Here is a 23,862-nt window from a genome sequence, read left to right as displayed (position 1 = left end):
GTCAGAAAGACGCTGTGTATAAATAGGCAGCAATTAAGACGAGTATTTTCCTAGACCATGGATGGATGCCTTTGCTGGCTGCTGTAATTTATTGTCCTGTGCTTCATTTCTGCTGATTGGGCTAAATGTGATAAACTGGGCTCACTGCATCCCAAAGACCGCAGTTGAAAATAATTTCATTAAACAACATCTTTACTACCCAGCCTCTTCCCAGTCTTTTTGGGTTCCATGATGCGCACGCTGTCCTAAAGTGATGATGAAACTGCTTGAAGTCAAACCTCAGCTCTGTAGCCACAGCCAAAGCCTATTAAGCAGCCACAATGTGGTATAAAAGTTCAAGCCACACTTTTGAGCTATACTTCCTTGTCAGGAAGAGAACGTGAGTCATAACTTATGAAAGATAAGTATGTGTAGAGGAATAAAGGAATTTACAAATATTGATGCAAAAGCGAGTTTATAATTATAAAAAAAACTAAACTTGGGTAAGAAGATGAAGGACTGGATAAGGGCAGGTTTAGGCGAGAATTTAAAAGAAGGCCATTGGAAAACCCGACATTACATCTGGAAATAGGGATGTTTATATAAACTCTTTAAATGCAATTACAAATATTAACAAAGATAAACAAATGCATATATTAAAGAGTAATTTACCTGTTGGTTTAGCATCCTTTTAATCTGAATAATTCAATTCAGTTTATTTATCCATTTCCTGACACGCTTATCCCAAGCAGGCTGCTGAGAGGCGGGTTCACCCTGGACAGGTCGCCAGTCCATCGCAGGGCAACACAGGGACAAACAGGACAAACAACCATTCACGCACACACTCACAGCTAAGGAGAATTTAGAGAAGACAATTAACCTAACAGTCATGTTTATGGACTGTGGGAGGAAGCCGGAGTACCTAGATAGAAACCAAGCATGCTCAGGGAGAACGTGCAAACTCTGTGCAGAAAAACCTTGGGCGGGGAATCGAACCCAGAACCTACTTGCTGCAAGGCGGCAGTGCTACCCGCTACTCACTTTACAGAGACAATTCAACCAGATCATACGGTCAAATTGGTTCAAAGTTTCTACCTAAGGAAAACCAGTTGATTGCATCAACTCAATGACTCAAAGGCAATCCTTCTTACTAAGCATGCTTATAGCGACAGTGGAGAGGAAAAACCCCCTTTTAACAGGAACAAACCTCCAGCAGAACCAGGCTCAGTGAGAGCGGCCATCTGCTGAGGCCGACAGGGATTCAAAAAGCAGCTGTAAAAGGCTGCGGCGTCCAGGAAACACACAGCCAGGCAGACGAGCTCCGAGCCAACTCCCATATAAGAGGATGAGGAGAGCACATCCGGCCAGTCACAGTCAGAGAAACAGGACTACACTGAAAAACAAGCAGAGCTCCAACATCTACAAACAAAGGTGTTGATGGCAGCAGCACAGCTATTTCTCTCCAGGATGGAGTCACAGCCAAACAGGAACAGACCAGATGATGTTCACAAACAGAAATGGAACCTAGAAAACCAACCTGGAGAGCTAGTGTTTGAAAAATATGTGGATGTGCGTCTGTTAGTGTGTCCATGGTTTAACTACAGTAAAATGTGCTATAGGCAGTCAGGCTTTGCTGGAGGTAAGAAGACAGACTTGTTCATTCTCCCTGCAGTTCAGCCCCCGATGCCTGAACAGGATCTGAAACAGAACATCAGGATTTTAATCCAAAGCTCCGTTAAACTGCTGAAAGTCTTTCTAGAGCAAAAACATCCTCCTATCGTCATGCCGGGACATTCCACAGCGAGCCAGAGAGCCTCCACTAATCCTGCCGGCATGGGAATCATTATTAATATGATCCTAATGCATTACCTCAGGGCCTGCTTATTGTTGATCAAGAGTCTTTTTTTTTTTTTTAAGAGTAGACCAAAACGCAATGAAAGTCTTGAGTTTCATTGAAATTTATCAAAAGAAAATGTTATTCTTGGCTTAGTGTGATACCACTTTGAACAGCGAAGTTGAAACAAACTGTGCTTCTAGCTTCACTCCTACAAGCCTGCTTGATACCCGGCAGCAGGTCCATGAAGCCCAGCATGACCTGCACTACAAAAAAAGAAAAACATCCACGATCTGGGTCACTTTCGCTTATTATCATACACTGATTCTTTTATTAGGAATCTTTATTTTACTGCTCAACCCTTCTAATAACAAAATAGATTGGTTTGGTCTAGGTTTACTTTTATTACGGATATTTTATCTTTGCTTTTATGGTAACATTATCAAACCACTGCAAAGCTAATCTGCAGATGTAAAGAATTTATTTTTTATCTTATTTTTTCCCCGTTATGCTTGATTTATGACATGTTTTCCTTTGTTTTTTGTCTTTTAGGTGCGGTCCTACTGGTCAGTGTCCAGGGCATAGCTGTAAATGTGGACCCAATCATCTGCACATGGTTACTGTATCAGCCTCACAGAGGGAGCAGCAGGAAGCAGCAACAGGTACCAGAAACCATGTCATGTTCTCATCTTTGTAACCAGCTGTTTACTTACTGTTTTATTTTTTTTTTTTTTTTTTCTTATTTGCAGAGTGAGTTTTGTTCCAATTTTGTTGCAGGCAAAAAAGGGCTCTATAAATAGAAATTTGAAAAGAAATAAGGAAAGGGAATCCAGAAATGAAACTGAAAAACGTCTTGAGGGAAAGAAAGTTTTCAACAGTATCTTTACTGTTTGTCGGATGTTATTGTTAAAGTTTCTTTTTTCTCAGTTCTATATGTTCAAATTTGTATTTTTCTGTTTGAGTTTTATGAATAGTATGCTTTTCAATTTGCATTTTTCCTTTTTTCTTTATGCTGGTGAAGATTCTCAGTCATCCAGGTCATAGTCTTATCAATGAAAGTTAAAAAACAACACACTGGACTTTGTTTCCAAGTTTGAAGCAATTCCACTTCCCATCCAGGAAGCTTTTTCAAAGTTAGAAATAGAGTTTGAGGCTTTATAGAGTCGACCAAAAACATAGAGTTGTTTTGACTTAGAAAACATGCAAATTGAATCGTACCAACAGGTCCGCCCCTTAAGAATGGGGGTTGTTTGAGTTCTTTGTTTGCCTGTAATACCCGATACCTGTCTATGTCTCTGAAAGAGGGTAGTTACAGGGAACTGTTGCCCTGGCTGAACAGGCGAGGTGTTTTTGGTCCCCTGTATGGGGTGGGGGTTGCAATGATAGAGGGAAGAAATCAACTCTATTGCTGTATTCTAGATTTTTGAAAGCTGAAATCTGAGTCCACCCCCTCTGTTTAATGTTTTTCTTTCTTATCATAGATGGCTTCTTTCACGCCCCTTTAAAAACAACCTATCCTCTCTGTCCAAAATGTGAACATTCTGGTCCTCAAAAGTCCATAAGTCTGGTCCTTTGTCCATAAGGTGTAGATGTACCGCTGAGTCTTGTCCAGAGGAGGTAGCTCTCCTGTGTTTGTTGGGCCATGCATCTGTGGAGAGATTGTTTGGTTTCTCTAATATAAAGATCAGAGCATTCCTCACTGCATTGAACTGCTCACCACTCCGCTCATATTTGGTCTGGGGGTTTTGTCCTTAGGATGCACCATGCACCCATTTTCTTTACCTTTGGGCACAGGCTTTCCTCTGGAGTGATGAGTGAAGACACATTTCTATCAGCTGCAACAGAAACACTTAAGGCAGGATGGAGTGTTTGTATTGTGCCTAATGAAAAGAGAATGTGATCTGTGAAAAAAAAAACCAATTTGAAACGAATGCAATCCTAAAAACTCAATCTAAAAAAGTTAAAAAGGAATACAAGTAGATATAATAATCTGTCAATATATTTAAAAAAAAGTAAGTTATAAAAAATCATATATATACACACACACAAACACACACACACAGTAGGGCTGACAAATCATTGCAGTTAATCGCAGAAGCTTCATAGTTAACTGATTATTCGTGGTTTGAATTGCACGTCTAAAATCATATTATTTTGTATATCAAGGCAATTCTATGGTTATAATTTGAAATATTTACCATAGTCTTCAATGGGAATCAAATAGTTTCCTATTTGACCAATCCTATTAAAAAAAAAGCAATTCAGACCAACTTCCAAATATTAAAAGGGAATGGAGTAACACTGTGCTTACTTTGAGAGATGAAGTTTATCAAGCCACTAGGGATGGAACGGTTTATGAAAACCGTCAGAACCGTTCGGTTCGACTGTCTCGGTTCGGTTTGCGTGTGTTGCGTTCGGTTCATGCACTGCTCCATTTTCTCATAGGCGAAGCGTTTACACTCCAGAGCAGAAGGTGGCGGTACTGCGACCAAAGCCAACCACCAGTAGTAAACAACAAGAAGAAGAAGCAGCTTAGCCGGGTGTAGCAGAAAAAAATCAGTTGTTGTGGAGAATTGTGTGGGTATGGCGAGTGGGAAAGAACAGGCGTTGGAAGACGCGCCAGCAGCACTTTATAGGTCTGCTGTATGGGACCACTTTGCATTTAGAGTGACGGCAGAAAGAAAGTTGTGGATAAAAGTGCAAGAGTGCGCAAGCATCGTGCAACACGTTTTGTTTATGCTAATGGCAACATGTCCAACATGTAAGGCAACAATCAACATATGTGAACAGTGGATTTTGTGAACCGTTCCACCCCTACAAGCCACTCTCTTAAGCAACTCAAAAATGAAGAAAACCATTACAAAAACTTTGGTGATAACTTCATTTAGGGTTATTATGGGTCCATTTAGGTCAGTATTGAAAGTATTGGACTCTAATACGCATCAAAGTAGAAGGTGTTCTCGGTTTGGCTCCAGCTGAATTGTGGTGCGCATTAGTTGCAGTTTGAAAACAACTGTGCTCTGGCTCTAATAAATATGTTAATATATCATACATATCATAATATATAATATACAGTAGCAGCATTTCAAAATGGCCCTTCCCAGTTAAAAGCCAGCCGAATGGCAGCAAAATCCCCTCCAACTTCTCTCATGGTTGTGCATATTTTTTTTACTCTGACTCCATTCCAAAAAAGAAAGTTAAAAACAATCTACTGGACATTGTTTCCAAGTTTTTTCAATTCAAAATGTCAGGAAAATGCAAACTCAATGCTAACTAAATGCAAACCATTTAGAAAAAAAGAGACAGGAACTACTAATAAATGGCGTATCTCAGTCTCTATCATGATAGTTTTATCCATTTTTATATGTTCCTTTTTTGGTGGCAGCTCTTCTGGATTTTAACCAGTTGTCATGGAGACATGACACTTTACAAAACATTCAAAAGGTGCTAACTATGGGTTAGTTATTGGGTCAAACAAGCTTGATTAAAAAATAAATAAATTTAAAAAAGGGAGTTATGGTTTCTTTTTATTTAATCAGGATTTTTTTCATATTTAAAACAATTGATTTACTGTAAGAGAAGGTCAAAATCTCTCTCCAAAGTGTCTGAAAAGTTTAATTTCTGTGTTGCATTGTCTTTTAAAATTCTCATTTACAAAACATTGATTTTTGTGTAACTCCATTATTATTGGGATTCAGATCACAGTTGGAACCAAATAAAACAGATCTGAGCTCCTTCCTCCCCTCTGAACATCCCAGGAACGACACAGCCATCAAATAAAGGACATTAAGATTATTTACACTAAAATAAATATTTGTTATAGTTGTAGGATAAATTAGAATGCACGTTTATGTGTGTATGAGAAAGTGAGTTACATCTGCTCACTCCTCAGGATGGGACTATGTTAGTTGAACTGCAGCCAATGTGAAAGATAGGCTTGCCAGTTTTGTGTTTTTGTGCAGCAGCAAAAGTGTGTGTTTGTGTAAAGCTGTATACATCTCCTGCCTGTCAAGGCCACTTTTCAAGGCCAGTGCAGTTATACAAAGGCTTCAGTTGAAGGCCAGTCAAAGGCATATGAAGGATAGTAGAGAGGGTGCTGATGTTTTTAGCAAAGGATTTTAGGAAATCCTAAAAAGAAGCTAAAATATAGGGTATTTCTCTGGAGCGCAGAGAAAAATACAAACTGGCCTTTTCAAAATGAAGATTCTGAACAAAAAGCCGCAAAAATAAGTGAAACTGAGAATCAAATGAAGATAAATGGGATGGGATACAAACTGAAGAGATGGAAGCAAATACAATACAATGGGAGTAAGAGCAGGAAATGTAAGAAGCAGTTTGGGACAGGGAGGATAGGATATTACTGGGAAGGTGTGGTTGGATTAAATGTAAACCTAAACCAGCATTAGCATTAAACTTAAGATGTCAGATAAGTGGAGGGGTGGCTGGGGAAATGAGCAATGAAGTGAAATGCAACCAAAAATCGGATTCTGCATTTGCCTTGGCTGTTTTCAATGCTCCCATGTGTTCAACTGAAGGAGTTAGCTTAAACGATGTCATTCGGGAGGAATGAGAAAAGATTATCAGGTGCAAAAACATCACAGACACACACATCTATGTATTTGTATGTGTGTGAACTTATGGTATTAATATTTCCTTCATTTCAGAGTTTAGATTGTGTCACTGTTAAAGTCGTAGAGAAGTCATATTTAAATTTCAAATCATTCTAAACATTTATATAAATTTGTTCTTTATCAGACCATATTGTCCCAAAAGTTAGAAAATTTCCATTAAAAAAAATCCTGTCTTAAAATCTGTTGGGGTGTTTTCGTCATCTTATGCAGGGCAGTCATACATCAACGGTCATCTGTCAATCAAATTTTTTCAGTCATAGTATCTTGATTCATAATGTCGCAGTTAATATATGCCAAGGTTGAAATATGAAATAAGAATAATTTACTTTACCATTGAGTTCCGTCCCAGTGTTCACAGGGATGAACGTCTGTGTCTTCAGCAGGCGTAGAGCTAACAGAACTGGCAGCGTTGTGAGGCAAGGGCTCAAACATGTACGGCTGTAAGCCTTCTACACCAAACCAAGCTTCTGCCGCCCTGGCGTCCTCTTCCACAACATCTTCATCCCCGCTTTCCTCCTCTAAATAAAAAATGTATGACTGAGGAGACTCATCCTCGACCTCTGACTTAAAACTCTCCTCCTCTTGCATGTTTCCTCTGTCCATAGCGTTCCTTGACAGTGTCTTTTCTAAGTCACCAATTTAGTGCTACTTGGTCCCAATGGAATTTCCCATTGGGAACCTACTAGCACTGGTTAGCAAGATGCTTCCGAGACACCGGCCACAACCAAAAAGCTTGCGAATCTTCCGCCGCAAGAACCTCACCCCTTTAATAAACGACCAATCACATTCACTTTATTCACTCGTGTAAATTCAGGCACCACCCGGGAGAATTCAGAACTGCAATGGTTGGAACAGCTGTTTCCCTATGACTTTAACTATTTAGTTCTTTGTTTATTTTGTGTGAAAACTGTACAAGTTTTATAACACAGAGGCTAATCTTAATGGGCACAGTTGGTACTTGTAGTAACAGATTGTGTTAGATGCTGCTTTGATTTGATCGACTGCAGGGCCGCTGACTGGATGTGAGTGAGGCTGTGCAGGCAATACAATAATTTGTGCACCATGTTCGGATTAGAACTACTTCGATTGCGCATGCACAACAAGATAGAGTGGGGTGTGGGTAGGAGGTTGTTTGTGAAACCTGTGCGTATCTGTCCAAAGCGATGCTCTGTTTAACGAGGGTTCCAGGCGACTGGTTGTCAGAGAGCGCGTTGATTGGATTAGTCAGAAAAATAAGCAAGTAGTTTTGGTTTACTCTCTTACATTCACCTAGTTACCACTCAAAGCTGTACATCCCGTGATATAGGCTGAATCCTGCTGGTGAAGGTTCTCAGTCATCCAGGTCATTGGCATTCCATAAGAGATTAAAAACAATCCACTGGACTTGGTTTCCAAGCTTGAAGACGTTTTTCTTCCCATCCAGGAAGCGAATTGAAAAAGCTTCCTAGATGGGAAGCGAAACTTCTTCAAACTTGGAAACCAAGTCCAGTGGGTTGTTTTTCTTTTTTTACAGGATAGGTTGAATCCTCCAGTAAAAAAAAAAAAAAAATATAAGACTCATTTTACAGCAGATGGTGCACTATAGTCGACCAAAATCCCGGACGATTTTAAAATTCCCCCCGGACATTTTTTTAATTATGAAAAGTAGGTCATGTCCGGGAAAAAGAGAACATCTGGTCACCCTACCATATCAACAATTTGATGTTTCAGTGAGTGAGTGCTTGTTGCTATGATGCGTCTTTGCTCAGCAGCTTCGCTCGTTGTAAACCAACCAATCAGCGCACAGCTCATCTAAATATTCATTAGCATACCATAAAAGGAAGAAAACGTGTTGTTTCATTCTAGGGCTTTTAACCAGGCTTGCATTATAGAACTCATATTTGCTCATAGAACAGCAAATATTCCATTTCAGCCCAACCAATGTTACACACCCTATTCAGAGACCTTAAGGACCAGCACCAGATACCCTATAGAATCATTCTATCACCCCTTTAATGCACAAAATAAACAAAGGAAAAAAAGCAAAATATTAAGCTAAACCTTTAAGCGATGGTCTCAGTCCAGGTATCGTTCTCCTAAGTTTCACATTTACTCCTGTCCTGTTATCCTCAGAAAGAGAGCAAAGAAAAATGAAACATTCTTAGAAGTTTATTTTATTTTTATGTGATCATCAGTTTTCAGTCATGCTGTGATATCTTTACAGAATCCAGGTCCAGTTCCTTTGGCCAAGAGGAGAGAAGATGAAGTGTCTGTGGGGAGTGCACCACTGGGCATACAGCCCTCCAATCAGGCCTCAGACTATGCAAGCAGCCCCATGAAGACCAAAACAGTCACAGGTAGGTCTGCTCAGCCCCATCTGCTGTGAAATATGCCGCGGTGGGTTCCTGTCTGATGGCCTATGGTTCCTGCCAGATTTTCAGAGTTAACTCAAAACATTTTATTGATTAACAACTTTTTCCAAGTGTCATTTCTAAATTGGATTTTTAATTAAATTTTCATTTGTAAAGTATGTTCTTTGCTTGGAACAATAACGGAACAACTTTCGTGCAATCAACTTATTCAACTTGCTTAGTTGAATAAACAAGTTAAAAAGTCGAGCATTCCAAAAAAGGTATCTATTGCGTTTTTTATGAAAATAGAAAAATAAAAATTGCTTGCCCAGTCCATTGTGAGCCATAAAGATTTTGATCACAGACTATAAAAGGTGCAGTAAACCAAACTACTAAGTAATAAGCATTTGTTGATGTAAGATAAAGTATTTTTTTATTTGAACCCCTGCCAATTAATATGTCTATAAAAAAAAAAAAAAAAAAGACCAGGCGTTAATCCTGAAAGTGTTTACCTTATCCTTTTTGAGCCTGAAAATCATTTTTACACCAGATGTGATTATCTGACAAACATTACTGTATGCCGTCACCATCTGCTGGTGGTACTTCCTCACAGCTTTGGTAACTTTAGCTCCCGCTTCAGTGAATTACAGCGTTTGCATATTATTCTGAGCCATAAATAGGAGGTGAATAGGAGTTATCTCCCATTTACTCACTGTCTGCATGCTCAGTATCAAACCTCTTTTTAACATTATATACTAAAAACTCACAAGTTTACTAACAAAGGTAGCAAAAGCAAAGTGTAAAACACAGGAATAATTAATAATACGCCCACAGGGCAACATGGTTTTATCTGAAATCATTTTTATGCAACCAGAGTAAGCTACTGGTGTGGGAATTTGTAGACATAGTACATGATTAGGTCTTTCTGTTCTGTAAGTGTGTGCACCCATCTCGATCTCGCTTGGGACAAGGGTGACAGAAAATGGACGGAAAATAAAATAAATGGAAGTAAGAGTTTGTTTTTAATTATTATTTTATCAAAGTATTCATAGTAATCAATAACTCCTGTCCATGCATGTATAGAGACAGGAGTTATGTTTTTATTTTGTATGTAAACATTTTTTTTTTTTAAGTAGTTGTTTATTGGCTTGACTCTGAATATTTATCTCTGTAAACATCAAAATCTAAGCAGCATTTGATTTAATTTGTAAATTGGTGTATTGTTTCCCAGGGGTCTTATAAGGCTGGATTATAATCACTTAAGTAGACATTTCAGTTTTCATACTAAAGTCATTTGTTTAGGTAAACATTGGAAAGAATTGCAGGTTTTTGGCCAGTTGAGGTCAGCCTGTAATGGAGCTGAGGTTCTAAGGGATGCATTGGGAATAAACATGAAAGTCTATTTGCTTCAACAGACGCTGTCAGCCAACTGGCCCGCCACTGGTTTTCTAGCTTTGTTGACTGGAACGTCTTTAGGAGGCAAAAATAGTTTATATCATTGACAGCCACTTTAACAAATAAACTGGAGTTTATTTCTGACAGATTTTTATTAGTAAAACAAACACATTTTAATTTTTGATGGAATACATACTGTTTTTATCTACCATTTCACTATCTTTATAATGTACAGGTGCAATGTTTTTATTTTAAATGTATTGAAACATTCCTCTCTTCCCTATAGTTATGAGTACCAAACAACTGCCTGAACCTTTGAATTTAGTTGTTTTTTTCCGTGCTGAAGTTTGTTTGATGGTTTCCACCAAACTTCCTTTCTTTATTTTGCAAACTCAATCATTGGATGATTACTTAAACACTTAGATATTGTCTGCATGTTGTCCGACGGTAGTGTCTAATTTCACTTGTGCCGCTTCTCCTGTTAATACGGTAAAGACCTCCAGAGCGTGCAGCACCAGGCTGCATGTGATCCAAATTAGCCAATGAGCTGCTGTCAGTTTGTGTTGCTGCTGCTGCTACTTTTAGACAAAGCAGGCAAACCTATAGCAAGCCGGGCGATGAGAAAGAAGGAGATGATGATGAGAAAAAGAGAGCAGAGAAAGTGTGGACTGCTGGAAGAACTGCGGTGAACTGGTGACAGAAAAGTGTAATGGTGCTCAAAGATGACCCATAACATTTAGAGGATGTTTGGCTCAACCTGCTGCTGTGAAGCAGGATTCTCCACCATGAACAGAATCAAAAATAAATATGAATCCAGGCTCAAAATGAGCACCTTTATATGTGCTTTAGAATGGCTTTGTCTCAAACCCAAACAAAAATGTCTCCGGACCTTTGCTGGTTGTTAATTTTCTTTATTCGCTGATTTTTGATTGGTTACTAATGCTTTAACTCTTCAGTGAACATTTCTTTTAATGGTGGTCAATACTTTTTGTTAGCTTTTGGTATCCTTGGTGTGTCTATTAAAAAGAGAGATTTAAATAGTTGCTCTTACATTTAGGCAAATCAAGGACAAGATTCAAAGTTTTTTTTTTTTTTTTTTGCATGTGCAATAAGTAGGTGTTCTACAGAAATTGATGTGGAATTGTTAAAACTTGCAAACTGGTTTGGTTCTGCTCCATTAAAATAAGCAGATTGTGTGTTAAACAGCTACTTTTGAGAAAGATGAGGTTCTAAGCTATGAAGTACGAGATTGAAAAATGAATGATGAAAATTATTGTTTAAATAAATAAAAAGATTATAAATAAATAATAAATGATTGAAATGAACGAAATTAAAAAGTTAACAAAATATTTTTTTTAAATCATAAAACATGAGAATGTTGTCTTTGTCTGGTGATTGCACCATCACTGTCACTGTCCCAATGCCTTTGTTGTGGCCACTATGAATACAAAAGTGTACCGCTGTCACTGTGCAGCTCACTTTTGACATAAAAATTCACAAAAATCCCAAAAATACATCTTACCAAGGGCCAGCAGATACGTTAGCCTCGACACAGAAATGTTTTGGACCAGTGAAATGCAGTGACGTTTATGAAGTCAATCAGAGGTGGAAAGCTGAAGCAAAACAAACATGGCTGCACCGATTCTAAGTGGAATATCATGTGTTGATTTTGAAAATTAAGCAAAAGGACATTTGTGCCATTATGGATGGACGAGATGTTTGCTCTTTCTCCCGACTGGATTCGGTAAGAGTTTGATTTACCAGTCAACTCCACTAGTTGTGAAATAAATAAAGCTGCTACTTTTGCTGTGATTGGCTAAACTCAACATGGGAGGCAGGTAACCAATCAAAAGATTTTACTGAATTTCGCTCCCTTTTGTCAACACTTTGGACATTAGGCTTTCTAAATCGATGTGTGTAGATCAATTTGAATTCTACATGGCATTATGGCTTATGCCAGGTTAGTGGTAATTGTTTACATTTGCAAATCTTGAAAATCATGAATGTCATCTGCATATTAATGAAGACAAATAAACTCTGTCTGCTGAATATCAAATACAAATCACTTTGCATCTCTGCTGTGTGTACACAAACACATTGGTATATTCAAACTTCTAAAGATCAGGCCGCAAAAATGAAATGAGGCTAAGACACTTGTTTAAAATGCTCATAAAATACACTTAAAAACAAAGAACCAAAAAAGTGAAAACAAGCAACAACAAAAAAACAGATGTATGTGAAATTTAGTAAGCACTAAAACAGAAAGTGTTGAAACAGTTCAGGAAATGACTATCAGCAAGGGTTTTTAACTATCTGTGTGCATAAAGAGGATTGCCTTTTAAAGCTTTGGAAAATAAAATGTTCCTGAGTCTATTTGTTCTGGACTTAATGTTCCTGAATCCTTTCCCTGATGGAAGTGGGACTAACAATGTGTAGAGTGATTGAAATCTGTAGCCATGCACAAATCTGTGAATGAACAGAATCCCACAATTAGACAGACAAAGCCAGCGGATCAGCTTTCTTTCACCTGAAAGTGCTAAATTGGTTATTTCACAGAGGCTTAAAGGTACGGTGGACAGTTTTTTTGTAAAAAAGTCCTTTTTTGAACAACAGTACATCCTACCTGCTCTCGAGATTACGGCCTGTCCACATCGCTCAAGGACACTAAATGATTTGCCACTGAAACCGAGGCTCACTGGGTACATAAACACTGAAAGTGTGCAGCGAGAGGATCCCAATAAGGAGCCATGCCTACATTTTTCATTTGGAATTAAAAATGAGCTTTTCAGCTATTTGACAATAGATGCACATGTAGGTGCAGTATTGAATAAAAATAGATGGGCCCCAAACCATTTAGGAAATCCCATTGCTGTCCTTTTATGGCATTATGTTTGCATTTGTTTGTTTATGTTCATTTTCCCCTTTTCTCACACACCCCATTATTCCCTCGCTTTTACCTTTAATTCATTGCTGTTTCAGTAAATGTCAGTCAATGTAGTTATCGGTGAATTTTAGGTTCTCATTTTTAAAAATAAAACACCTTTCATATCAGTAACATTTTAATAACTATGTCATCAAGGCCATACCTTTTTTGCATGAAAGACTTTGATCCCTTTGAAAGAAAACCTTAGTTTGAGTGTTGAGGTCTTTCTATAGTCAGACCACAGATTGATTCACATAAAACTGGCTTGTCTATGTTCTCTTTATTTGTCCCTATTGAATGTTCTTATGGGCAGCAGGCCATTGGACGGATGAAGAGCCGAGCTTCTCATTGTTCTTTCGAATCTACCAAAGTTATGATCTCATTTGCTTTTCTTTTCAGTCCTAAAATTAGCTGCTGGCTCTCTGAGAACTTACTTCCACAGCTGTGAAATCGAGCACCATACCTGGCTCAGCTTTTTAAATATTGGAGTGTGGGTTTTCTTCCAAAAGCGTCTGCTTTTGGTCAAGAAGATAAGATGAAATCTAACTTTCCAGAAAACTAAACAGACTAAAAAGAATGTATGTACAAATACATTTCTTTTTACTAGTCACATTTTAAATACGAACGATAATTTCTAGTACTATTTAATCAAAATAAAGACAATAAAAAGGACAAAAAAAGACACTTTAAGAAAAACTAAACAACAAAAAGAACCAAAGAAATTGAGCTGATTAAAGGATGTCTGGCACAACTGCTCAGTCATTCATTACCAATACCCAAGCCCAGGTAGCCTGACTGAAGTCAGGCAGGTTTTTATTGGCTGCTGTGTGACTTTCAGACCGGGATAATATTTTCATTCTGGAGTTATTTATATAGTTTAATTTTTCAGGTAAAAATCAATAATTTATCAAGGTAATGATCACTGGAGTCGGGAAAAGAAAACACAAGAAGGAAGAATAATAGGATGATGAACCCCTATTCCCCTTTAGAGGTATTGTTTCAGGCAGTGCAATGGGGGGGATGCATTATCTACAGTACCGTATAAAAACATTGGCACCTTATAGTCTTCTCACTTACATCCAGGAACATCGAGGCAACCACATGAAACTCTTCTCCATTTTCAAGGGATGACAGTTTTAGGCATTGTTGATGTTGGTTTAGTTTTTTGTTGTCTAAGTAAGCTGTCAATTGGGATTCAGTAAGGGTTAATCTGGGGATCACTATGGAGTCAAGGTGGTGTTGGTGACAGATGATGACAGAGTGAAGGAGAGAGGCGAAAAGGGTACAGATGATTTCTCAGAGGTTCTTTCCAAGAGTCTCACAGGCCCTGACAGTGTCTGTCTTTATGTTAAAATTCTTTACATGCTGTCATAATATAGTTGGGAAATCACTCCTCATTTCTCTGTTTCTGTTGCCAAACAGTTTAAGTTTGAGGAAATTATATCTTCTCATGTCTATGGTATTGAGAGCGTTGTTCTCTTGATGAAATTTGACGCTGCTTCTGTGGCTTATGGTTTCATTAAGTTGACCTTCCACGCAGATGTATTGTGTGATTTTTAGTTTGAACACTATTTAGTGTGTTTTGGTGTGGGATTTTAGTGTTTTATTTGCCTGTGGCTACTTTAAGGATGCTTTTTATTTACTGGAAAATATGATGGAGCTTTGGAAGAAGTTTCAGCATATCACAGAATAACCATATTGGCTAAAAGAGGCTTTAAATTAGTTCATGGCTCTGTTTGAGAACTCTTCCCATGTTTATTTTATCCACAAATTCACAATAATCAGATATCACCTTTTTTCTAGAAAGGAGTTGTTATTTTTGCACTTGATCTGGAGGTGGTCTGAATGAAGATACCTTTCAGACCTTAGCTGATGTGAGAAATCAATTCACACCTAAGGCCATAAGACGAACAGTACCGAGGTCTCCTCTGAGGAGCTGCAGGAAAACATAAAGAACGGCAACAATAACACTAAGAACGATGAATGGAGTAGATGAACTGAAATATAATTTCACTATTTACAAACCACAAACCATGACTGAAGGAAAAAAGATCAAACCAGTCATCTTTCTTAATTACATGTGGGTAGGCCTGCTATATTTAATCAGCTCCACATAATTAGCAGGGTCTTTCCCCAGTTTACAAAATACAGACTGCCATTCTACAGTTCTTTTAGTCTACCCTTCTCCTGTCTCATTTGTGTTATTTGGTACAATGATCTGACACTAGTTTTATATCACAGTTTCACCTACGCAGAAAGGTGAACCAGTGCCATTATGTACTTGTGGCGTCTAATTGAACCAAACCATGTGCAGGAGATGGAAAAAGGCAGAGAGCAGATAGCCTGCACCAGAGCTAATGCAAGTGATACCCCCCGAAAAAGCCCAGCTCATAAATGTAATATCCAAGCTACAAGGCAATTTTCATTTTGGCAAAAAATCTGCGGTTTTTCCTACTTATTACCATAGCTGAGGCAAAAAATAAATAAATAAAAAATATATATATATATATAATCATCCTCATGAAGTCCCAATGTAAATTCAAAGTCCCTTAGGAATTCTTAAGTAGTTGTCCTGCTATCTTCTTCAGTTAACTTTTTGCCAAAAATACAAAAGAATCCATTGCAAAAGTGAAGGTTTGTAATTGAACCACTTTGAATATTCACTGTACAGCAACATATGTGTGATATTCAGTGGTTCTAAAATAATCTTCTCCCTGGACAGTAAGCACCAGTAAAATTTAAATTAGTGTAATTAACCTAACCTAACGTTACAGAGCTTATACCCAAACCTAAAAACGTCATGACTTATTCCTAGCCTGAAGAAGTTTAAAGGAGAAGTTCGGTTTTTTACACTTTAAGCCCATTTTCTGTAGTGTCCAGGATGAAATCGAATGAAGGACACCAAAATTTTGACAATTGCTCCTGTCTCTGCTTTTTGGCTCATTTAGAATCAACCCCTGGCTGTTTTCCTGTAGTGTTTTATTTAGCATTTTGTAAATCCCATTGAGTTCTGTAGGAATAGTCAATTTTCCGCTGCCACCGGAAACGGAAATGGAGCCTGTTTACACAGTTGTAGTCTTTTCGCTTCACTCTGTGTACTCCGACGTCGAGAATCAAGAATCCACCTTTCGTATTCCATTTTCAGAGTTTTTTAAAGTGTTTAACAGAGACGTTAGCACCTCGACGTCGGAGTACACAGAGTGAAGCGAGAAGACTACAACTGTGTAAACAGGCCCCATTTCCGTTTCCGGTGGCAGCGGAAAATTGACTATTCCTACAGAACTCAATGGGATTTACAAAATGCTAAATAAAACACTACAGGAACGTTTTTTCTTTACGAAACTTTTTTTGGAACGTCATTGAACAGCGCTGACGACCCGGTGAGTAGCATATTTTAAAAAAAGAACGTTTAAGGTTGTTTTAAGGACATTATCGGACATGCTCTATGCTAGCCATTCTAAAGCAGCCAGGGGTTGATTCTAAATGAGCCAAAAAGCAGAGACAGGACCAATTGTCAAAATTTTGGTGTCCTTCATTCGATTTCATCCTGGACACTACAGAAAATGGGCTTAAAGTGTAAAAAACCGAACTTCTCCTTTAACTTACACATACACCCAAAGAAGTCACATCTTATACCTAAACCCAAAAAAGTCATGATTTATAAGTACACCCAAGGTCATGACTTATAACTAAACCTAAAGAAGTCATGACTTATACCTAAACCCAAAGAAATTGTGACTTATAACTAAACCCAAAGAAATCATGATTCATTACTAAACTCAAAGAAGTCATGACTTATAACTAAGCCTAACGAGTTCATGACTTATACCTAAACCCAAAGAAGTCATGATTTATAAGTACATCCAATGTTGTGACTTATAACTAAACCCAAAGAAATCATGATTCACTACTTAACCCAAAGAAGTCATGACTTATAACTAAACCTAAAGAAGTCATGACTTATAACTGAACCTTAAGAAGCCATGACTTATAACTAAACCTAAAGAAGTTGTGACTTATACCTAAACCAAAAGAAGTTGTGACTTATAACTAAACCCAAAGAAATCATGATTCACTACTTAACCCAAAGAAGTCATGACTTATAAGTACATTCAATGATGTGACTTATAACTAAACCTAAAGAAGTCATGACTTATACCTGAACCTTAAGAAGTCATGACTTATAACTAAACCTAAAGAAGTTGTGACTTATACCTAAACCAAAAGAAGTTGTAACTTATAACTAAACCCAAAGAAAATCATGATTCACTACTTAACCCAAAGAAGTCGTGACTTATAACTAAACCTAAAGAAGTCATGACTTATAACTGAACCTTAAGAAGTCATGACTTATAACTGAACCTTAAGAAGCCATGACTTATAACTAAACCTTAAGAAGTTGTGACTTGTACCTAAACCAAAAGAAGTTGTGACTTATAACTAAACCCAAAGAAATCATGATTCACTACTTAACCCAAAGAAGTCATGACTTATAACTAAACCTAACGAGGTCATGACTTATACCTAAACCCAAAGAAGTCATGATTTATAAGTACATTCAATGATGTGACTTATAACTAAACCTAAAGAAGTCATGACTTATACCTGAACCTTAAGAAGTCATGACTTATACCTAAACCAAAAGAAGTCATGGTTTATAAGTACATCCAATGTCATGACTTATAACTAAACCTAAAGAAGTCATGACTTATAACTGAACCTTAAGAAGCCATGACTTATAACTAAACCTAAAGAAGTTGTGACTTATACCTAAACCAAAAGAAGTTGTGACTTATAACTAAACCCAAAGAAATCATGATTCACTACTTAACCCAAAGAAGTCATGACTTATAACTAAACCTAACGAGGTCATGACTTATACCTAAACCCAAAGAAGTCATGATTTATAAGTACATTCAATGATGTGACTTATAACTAAACCTAAAGAAGTCATGACTTATACCTGAACCTTAAGAAGTCATGACTTATACCTAAACCAAAAGAAGTCATGGTTTATAAGTATATCCAATGTCATGACTTATAACTAAACCATAAGAAGTCATGACTTATAACTGAACCTTAAGAAGCCATGACTTATAACTAAACCATAAGAAGTCATGACTTATACCTAAACCCAAAGAAGTTGCGACTTGCAACTAAACACAAAGAAATCATGATTCATTACTAAACCCAAAGAAGTCATGACTTATAACTAAACCTAACAAGGTCACGACATACCTAAACCCAAAGAAGTCATGACTTATAGCTAAACCTAAAGAATTTGTGACAACTAAACCTAAAGAAGTCATGACTTATACCTTAGCCCAAAGAAGTTATATCTTACACCTAAATTTAAAGAAATCAGGACCCACTTGAGTCACCATATCTATAATGGTAAACACAGGCTTTAAGGGGGAAGATTATTTCAGGGGAACTAAATGTTACAAACACCGGTCTGAAGACACGATTTTTAGATTATCACAGGATTGTTGAAGGTCGAACTCATGTGTTTGCAATAAAGATTAGTGGACCCTTTTTTAAAGTCTTTTGAATTCAACTAAACTGCCTTTCAAGACCTGTGTTTTCTACTTTATACAAGATTTACATATAACGCTAGTTTTTGTGATAAAAAATTTGGGCCAACGGACAGGACAAATAACAGCTTTGCTCCTATATCTATTTTGTAAACAAATGTCAAGATATTCTGTCAGGCTTTTGTTTATTCTTAGTTTTTTCTTACTGCCCCCCACTGGACTGGAGCAGTATGGTGATTTTTCTTCCTTTACATCATTGCACTATTTTAAATAAACTAATTATCCATTAATTATCCTTTAAAAGCAATGGGCAAAAAAGGAACACGAATTAACTATGATCTTTTTACCTAAAAATAATACAATTCCAAGGTATATCCTAACTATAGGACTTTTGGCTAGAAAATTGGCCAGTGGTATGTTACCATAACAGTCATGCACTATGTGAACTAACCATCTGATTTTCCTATTTCCCTAGTAACATTTTGTTATTGCTTTTGTATTTTTGTGACATTTGGTAAGACTGTGTCAGAAAATACAGAATAGTCCTGTGACCTCAGTCCTATTTATGACAACTATGGAATAAGGCTCCAGAGCAGGACAGGGCTTTCAATCATGGGATATGGTTTACTGTGTTTTAGGAGATACTTCCCCTTTTTTAAACTCCTAATGGTTCTAGCATGACAGACCACAGCTCATCCTGGTAGAGCTTGATAGTCTTCTTTAATACTTCCGTTGGTTCATCTCTTAAGCTTTATTTCTTTTCTTTCTCACTCTGTTTTCTTCTGTAACAAGAGCAGTTATTAAATAATGAAGCTGTGGTTTGGTCACAAGGTTAATGTGGATAATTGAAAGATGACATGTAAGTTTGTTGACATTTGACTTCTGTTGCCATGAGTGTTAGCACAGACAATCAGCCTGAGTCTAGACCACAGCTGGCACACGCGAGGACAAATCATGTCTCCAACTATAAATGCGTGCGTCTCTCTCTATGTGTGTGTACATGCGTGCCCTTTATGTCCGTTCTCACAGTTCCCTCTCCCACTTTCGGAGACAAGAAACCCAAGTGCCAGCATTACATCATCTCGATGAAGTGTCAGTTAAACATCATATAACATGATACTGTACAGCAAATGAAAATAACAGGGAGTCTTAAAAAGAGTTAAGTCAAGAATAAATGGAGGACAGTACATTTCCTCATGTTAATAAATAAAATATTGATTTTTGTTTAAGACTTTACAGGGTGCTACATTACTTCTGTGGTAAAGAGGTCACTGGTGCCTTGGGCTAAATGTTTCAACAAATCTGACATCACTACTGGATGTATGAGGTTCCCAAAACTGGAAGTAGAATTTAAAAGACTGTTGAATCAAAGCTTGAATGTAAATTTCAGAAAGTATTTTTATTTATTTTTTTTACAGAATCACGCCCCATGTCCATACCAATGAAGGTCATACCGGACACTGCAATCGACGGGTCTTGGACGACGTCCGATGAACAAATGAAGGAACTTTTCAGTCATGCCTGGGATGCTGTCAAGCGACTTACTGTTCAGGTAATCTTCTAGATCATTTGTTTTTATATACACATTGGTATTGGCTTTTTGTAGAGATGAGTTGTTATTTTAGGGTTTCCAACCAAAAAAAAAAAACTACGGTAATCTTCAATCCTTTATTTTTGTCCTTTCACTCCAATGATGAATTACATTTCTTAGAGTCCAGTTTTACCCACTCCTGGTTATACATCTATTCTTTACCCAATTTGTTTATAAGAATATAAGTATTCATTGCAATCACTATATAACGTGGCATTACATAAAGGCATAATGTATGTAATGCTATGTTCACACCGCACATGCACACACATACATTTAAGCAGCAAAAGCAGCTAGTTTTCATACAAAGGCGCATCAAAAGGTCCTGCAGTGTGTCTCGAGCAGCAGGAGCTGCGCATCTTGATGCATCACAGCAGCCGAGTAGCGTCTCATGAGCTTCTGAGCTGGACACGCTTCACAGGCAGCAGATGCCAGAGTTGGATCAGAGAAGCTGATCTTGAAGCTGACAGGGAGTGTCAGGAAATGCTGCTTATGCTTAGTGGTATGACCACTCCTCTGAAACTGTTTATTAACACCTAAATTAACTTAAAATGTCGAAATCTACCAGAAGAATATGTTCGTATTTATTAATCTGGTGCCTGAAGTTTTTAGCATATACCTAAAAAAACGCTAACATCTACTTCCAGCCGCCATGAACAGTAGGGGAAATGCCCAAAAGGCAACCGGGCCTGAGGCAGCTGCTGCTGGGGATTCCCAGTGACAGCACCCCACCTGTATGTGGGGGTTGGAGCGCCTCCATCAGCCAAATAATATTTAAGCAAATTTATATTTTCTCGCTTTAAAATATATCAAAACAACTTTTTACCCACGATCACAGCAAATATAGCAAAGCCGCTCTCTGCCATTGAACGCAGGAGCAGCAGAAGCTTCAGATGCATCTAGACACACTTTACTAGAGGATGTTCTTGAGGCACGTCTGACCTTATGTAGACAAGCATAAAAAAATGAAGCAGCAGGTTATGCTGCTGAAACCGCGTTAGGTGTGAACGTATCACAAACCAACATTTTCTAACCCATTGTTTAGGGGTTTATGCTTGTTCAAGCTGATTCAATATACAAGGTACAACATCTGTCTGTCTGTCCGTCCATCTGCCCGTCTTTTTATATAATTTTGTTGCTTTGAAATTTAACACGCTTCCTGCCTTTCATTCCAGCTTTGAAAAATAACATCTGGCATATCGACTAAAATTTTTTCGCAAATATAAAGAATAAAACTCATTGAAAATTTAGTCTAGAGGAAAATATTTCAGATCAAATCAAACATGTTTGATAACCAGTGAAGCCCAGTTTCTTCTTTTTTTTCTTTTTCCTGAAACATCTTCATTCTTTTTCAAAAACATGATGCCAGTCAAACTGGGGACTGAGAAACACACATTTGAACTGAAATTATACAGTAAAGTCAAGGTTCTGCATCAGTCCATTGAGGTGTTAACAGTAGTTTCGCAAAAGTAACTCAACCTTCTAATTGTTTGCAGAATCCATCATTACCTCCATTTTCCTTTGTCCCCTACATCACTACACCACCAACTGCAGCAGTAATTAGAAAACACTCTGTCTTGTTGACATGGAAGTGGAAGCAATTCAAACTGAATAACCCGACTGCTGGTACCCCTGCTCTGGGATAGTCCCAAACCTAAACAGATCCTTTAATTTTGGTGTGGTGTAAACAGAATACCAAATAGCTCACACTACTACTGTACCGCAGAAGCGACGGAAGAAAAACACCACAGGGAAGCTGAGTCTAGTCCACTCAAAGCTACAAAGCATTTGTTAGTGTCAGGCTTTCTAACCTTTGATCTATTTGAACAGAATAGTGAAATCTGATGGTAATTGTGTAGATTATTGCTTTGTTGAAAACCTGCTTACGTTGTTAAATCATCCAATAAAGTAAAAAATCAGTTCAGCTCAGTCTATTTCTTTAGCACAGCATCACGACATGTCATCTCATGGCACTTTACAGAGATAAGTTTTGACTGACTGCATCCAGTCTTTGGCTTTGCAGGATTCACTACCCTTAGATAAGGATGTGGAGATAATAGGTGTTTCCTTGCAATGTGTCGTTGACTCTGCAACAATCCCTTCCTTCTTTTCCAGTATTAAACAGCAAAAAGTAAAATGAAAAATAGACTAAGAAAGCAGCATATAGTGTAAAACACTAGCCTGGTGAGGCAGATTGACACGTCATCACCTTATCAGTCTGGTGAAGAGCCTGTAGAGCTTGACTTCAAAGGTGAGGCTAACAGCATCAGCATTAACAGGTCAGAACCAATCCGATAACTATAGATGTGACGCACCAATTCAAAGTGACATTCTTTGTCATTATTGCGGCTTCCAAACAAATCCTTTTGGCCGCTGAGAGTTGGGTCGGGTCCTCCTTTCTTGCCCTATTTGTGACACGCTTAAACGTTTATTGTTACAGATACGCTGGAATCCAGGATGCTTTCGTTTATTAGCACCAGCAAAAGTTATGACAGTGCAGCAGGGATGATTGTAGCAAAGTGAGATCCGTTAATTAATGTAGGAATCAAATGAATTCTGAAACAAAATAAGATGAAGCGGTCAATTAAAATTACGGCAGCCCCACCCTTTCTCTTCTCATCAGTGAGACAGGTGAGTGCGCACTTATACACACATACTTCCTTGGTGCACACCCACCTCCCTTTGAGTCTCCACCTCCGAGACACACCATACACCACATAACCATTTATGTCTCCTACAGTCATTTTGTAGTCTGTGAAACATAAGCTGTTGAAGAAACTCTCCACTGAACAATTTCTGGAACTTTTGAATAGTGTTGCACCGATACCATTACCAGTATCGGGCGGGGCCCCGATCCAGCACTAAAATGGTGGTATCGGTGAGTACCAACAAAGATGGCACCGATGCCATTTTGAGAGCCAAAAGTTTATTCAACTATTGTCACTCTTTCCAGGTAGGCAATAAAAAGTTCTACTGGATTCACTTTGTTTTAGTCTTTTTTCTGCTTCACAAAGGTAGGCAGCAGCTTGACAAAGCCATGATGGCAATTATTTTACATCCAAGTAGTATGCAGTCCTTCATATATACACACATCAATTTCAAACAGATGGTATCGGTATTGGCCAATACTGCACAGCCAGGTATCGGGGCCAAAAAATGGCATGGGCGCATGTTAATCATTTTTAACCATTAATGCACTTCTCCATTGCCGTCACCATCTTGCTGTTTTGATATCAGAAAAGCAGTAAAGTAATTCTGGGGCTGAGATTGACTCCTCTTTAAGTCCCACCTCCCGTGCTGTGATTGGTCTAGCAAAATCTGTTTGGAGCTAATGGCGGTTTATCAGGCTGAATTACGCTATCCAGGCTAATAAAACTAAAAAGCAGGACATTCCTACCTATACAAATGACCTTTTAAACTATCTTGGTATCCCTACTGTACTTGTAAAAGTCATCAAACCCTCATCTGAGCTAAAATAAGTATTATTTCATTCATTTGAAGACATAAATGAGATAGAACCTTTGCTGTTTGATGGATATAATCCATGTTAGAGTTTGTATTTTTACTTTGATCTTCCAATCTGTTGTCCCAGTCTCACATTCTCAGGATTCAATAATGTTTCCAGCTTTTTTGTCTCTTTAAGTT

The 23,862-nt window shown here is 37.9% G+C and overlaps 1 protein-coding gene across 5 annotated transcripts in view; it reads left to right on the top strand.

The window, feature by feature from the left end:
- LOC119787790 (vacuolar protein sorting-associated protein 13B-like) overlaps positions 1-23,862 on the top strand; it is a 474,173-nt gene that overhangs the window by 172,174 nt on the left and 278,137 nt on the right. For all 5 annotated transcript variants that reach the window (XM_038291827.1, XM_038291828.1, XM_038291826.1 and 2 more), the window contains 3 exons: positions 2,366-2,475; positions 8,648-8,780; positions 20,045-20,178. In XM_038291827.1, coding sequence (XP_038147755.1) covers positions 2,366-2,475; positions 8,648-8,780; positions 20,045-20,178 — 377 coding nt within the window. The remainder of the gene's footprint in view (positions 1-2,365; positions 2,476-8,647; positions 8,781-20,044; positions 20,179-23,862) is intronic.

This window comes from Cyprinodon tularosa, unplaced genomic scaffold (genome assembly GCF_016077235.1).
Source record: "Cyprinodon tularosa strain WSP-4 unplaced genomic scaffold, ASM1607723v1 ctg301, whole genome shotgun sequence".
Classification (NCBI taxonomy): domain Eukaryota; kingdom Metazoa; phylum Chordata; class Actinopteri; order Cyprinodontiformes; family Cyprinodontidae; genus Cyprinodon; species Cyprinodon tularosa.
This window is presented reverse-complemented; position numbering and strand designations above follow the sequence as displayed.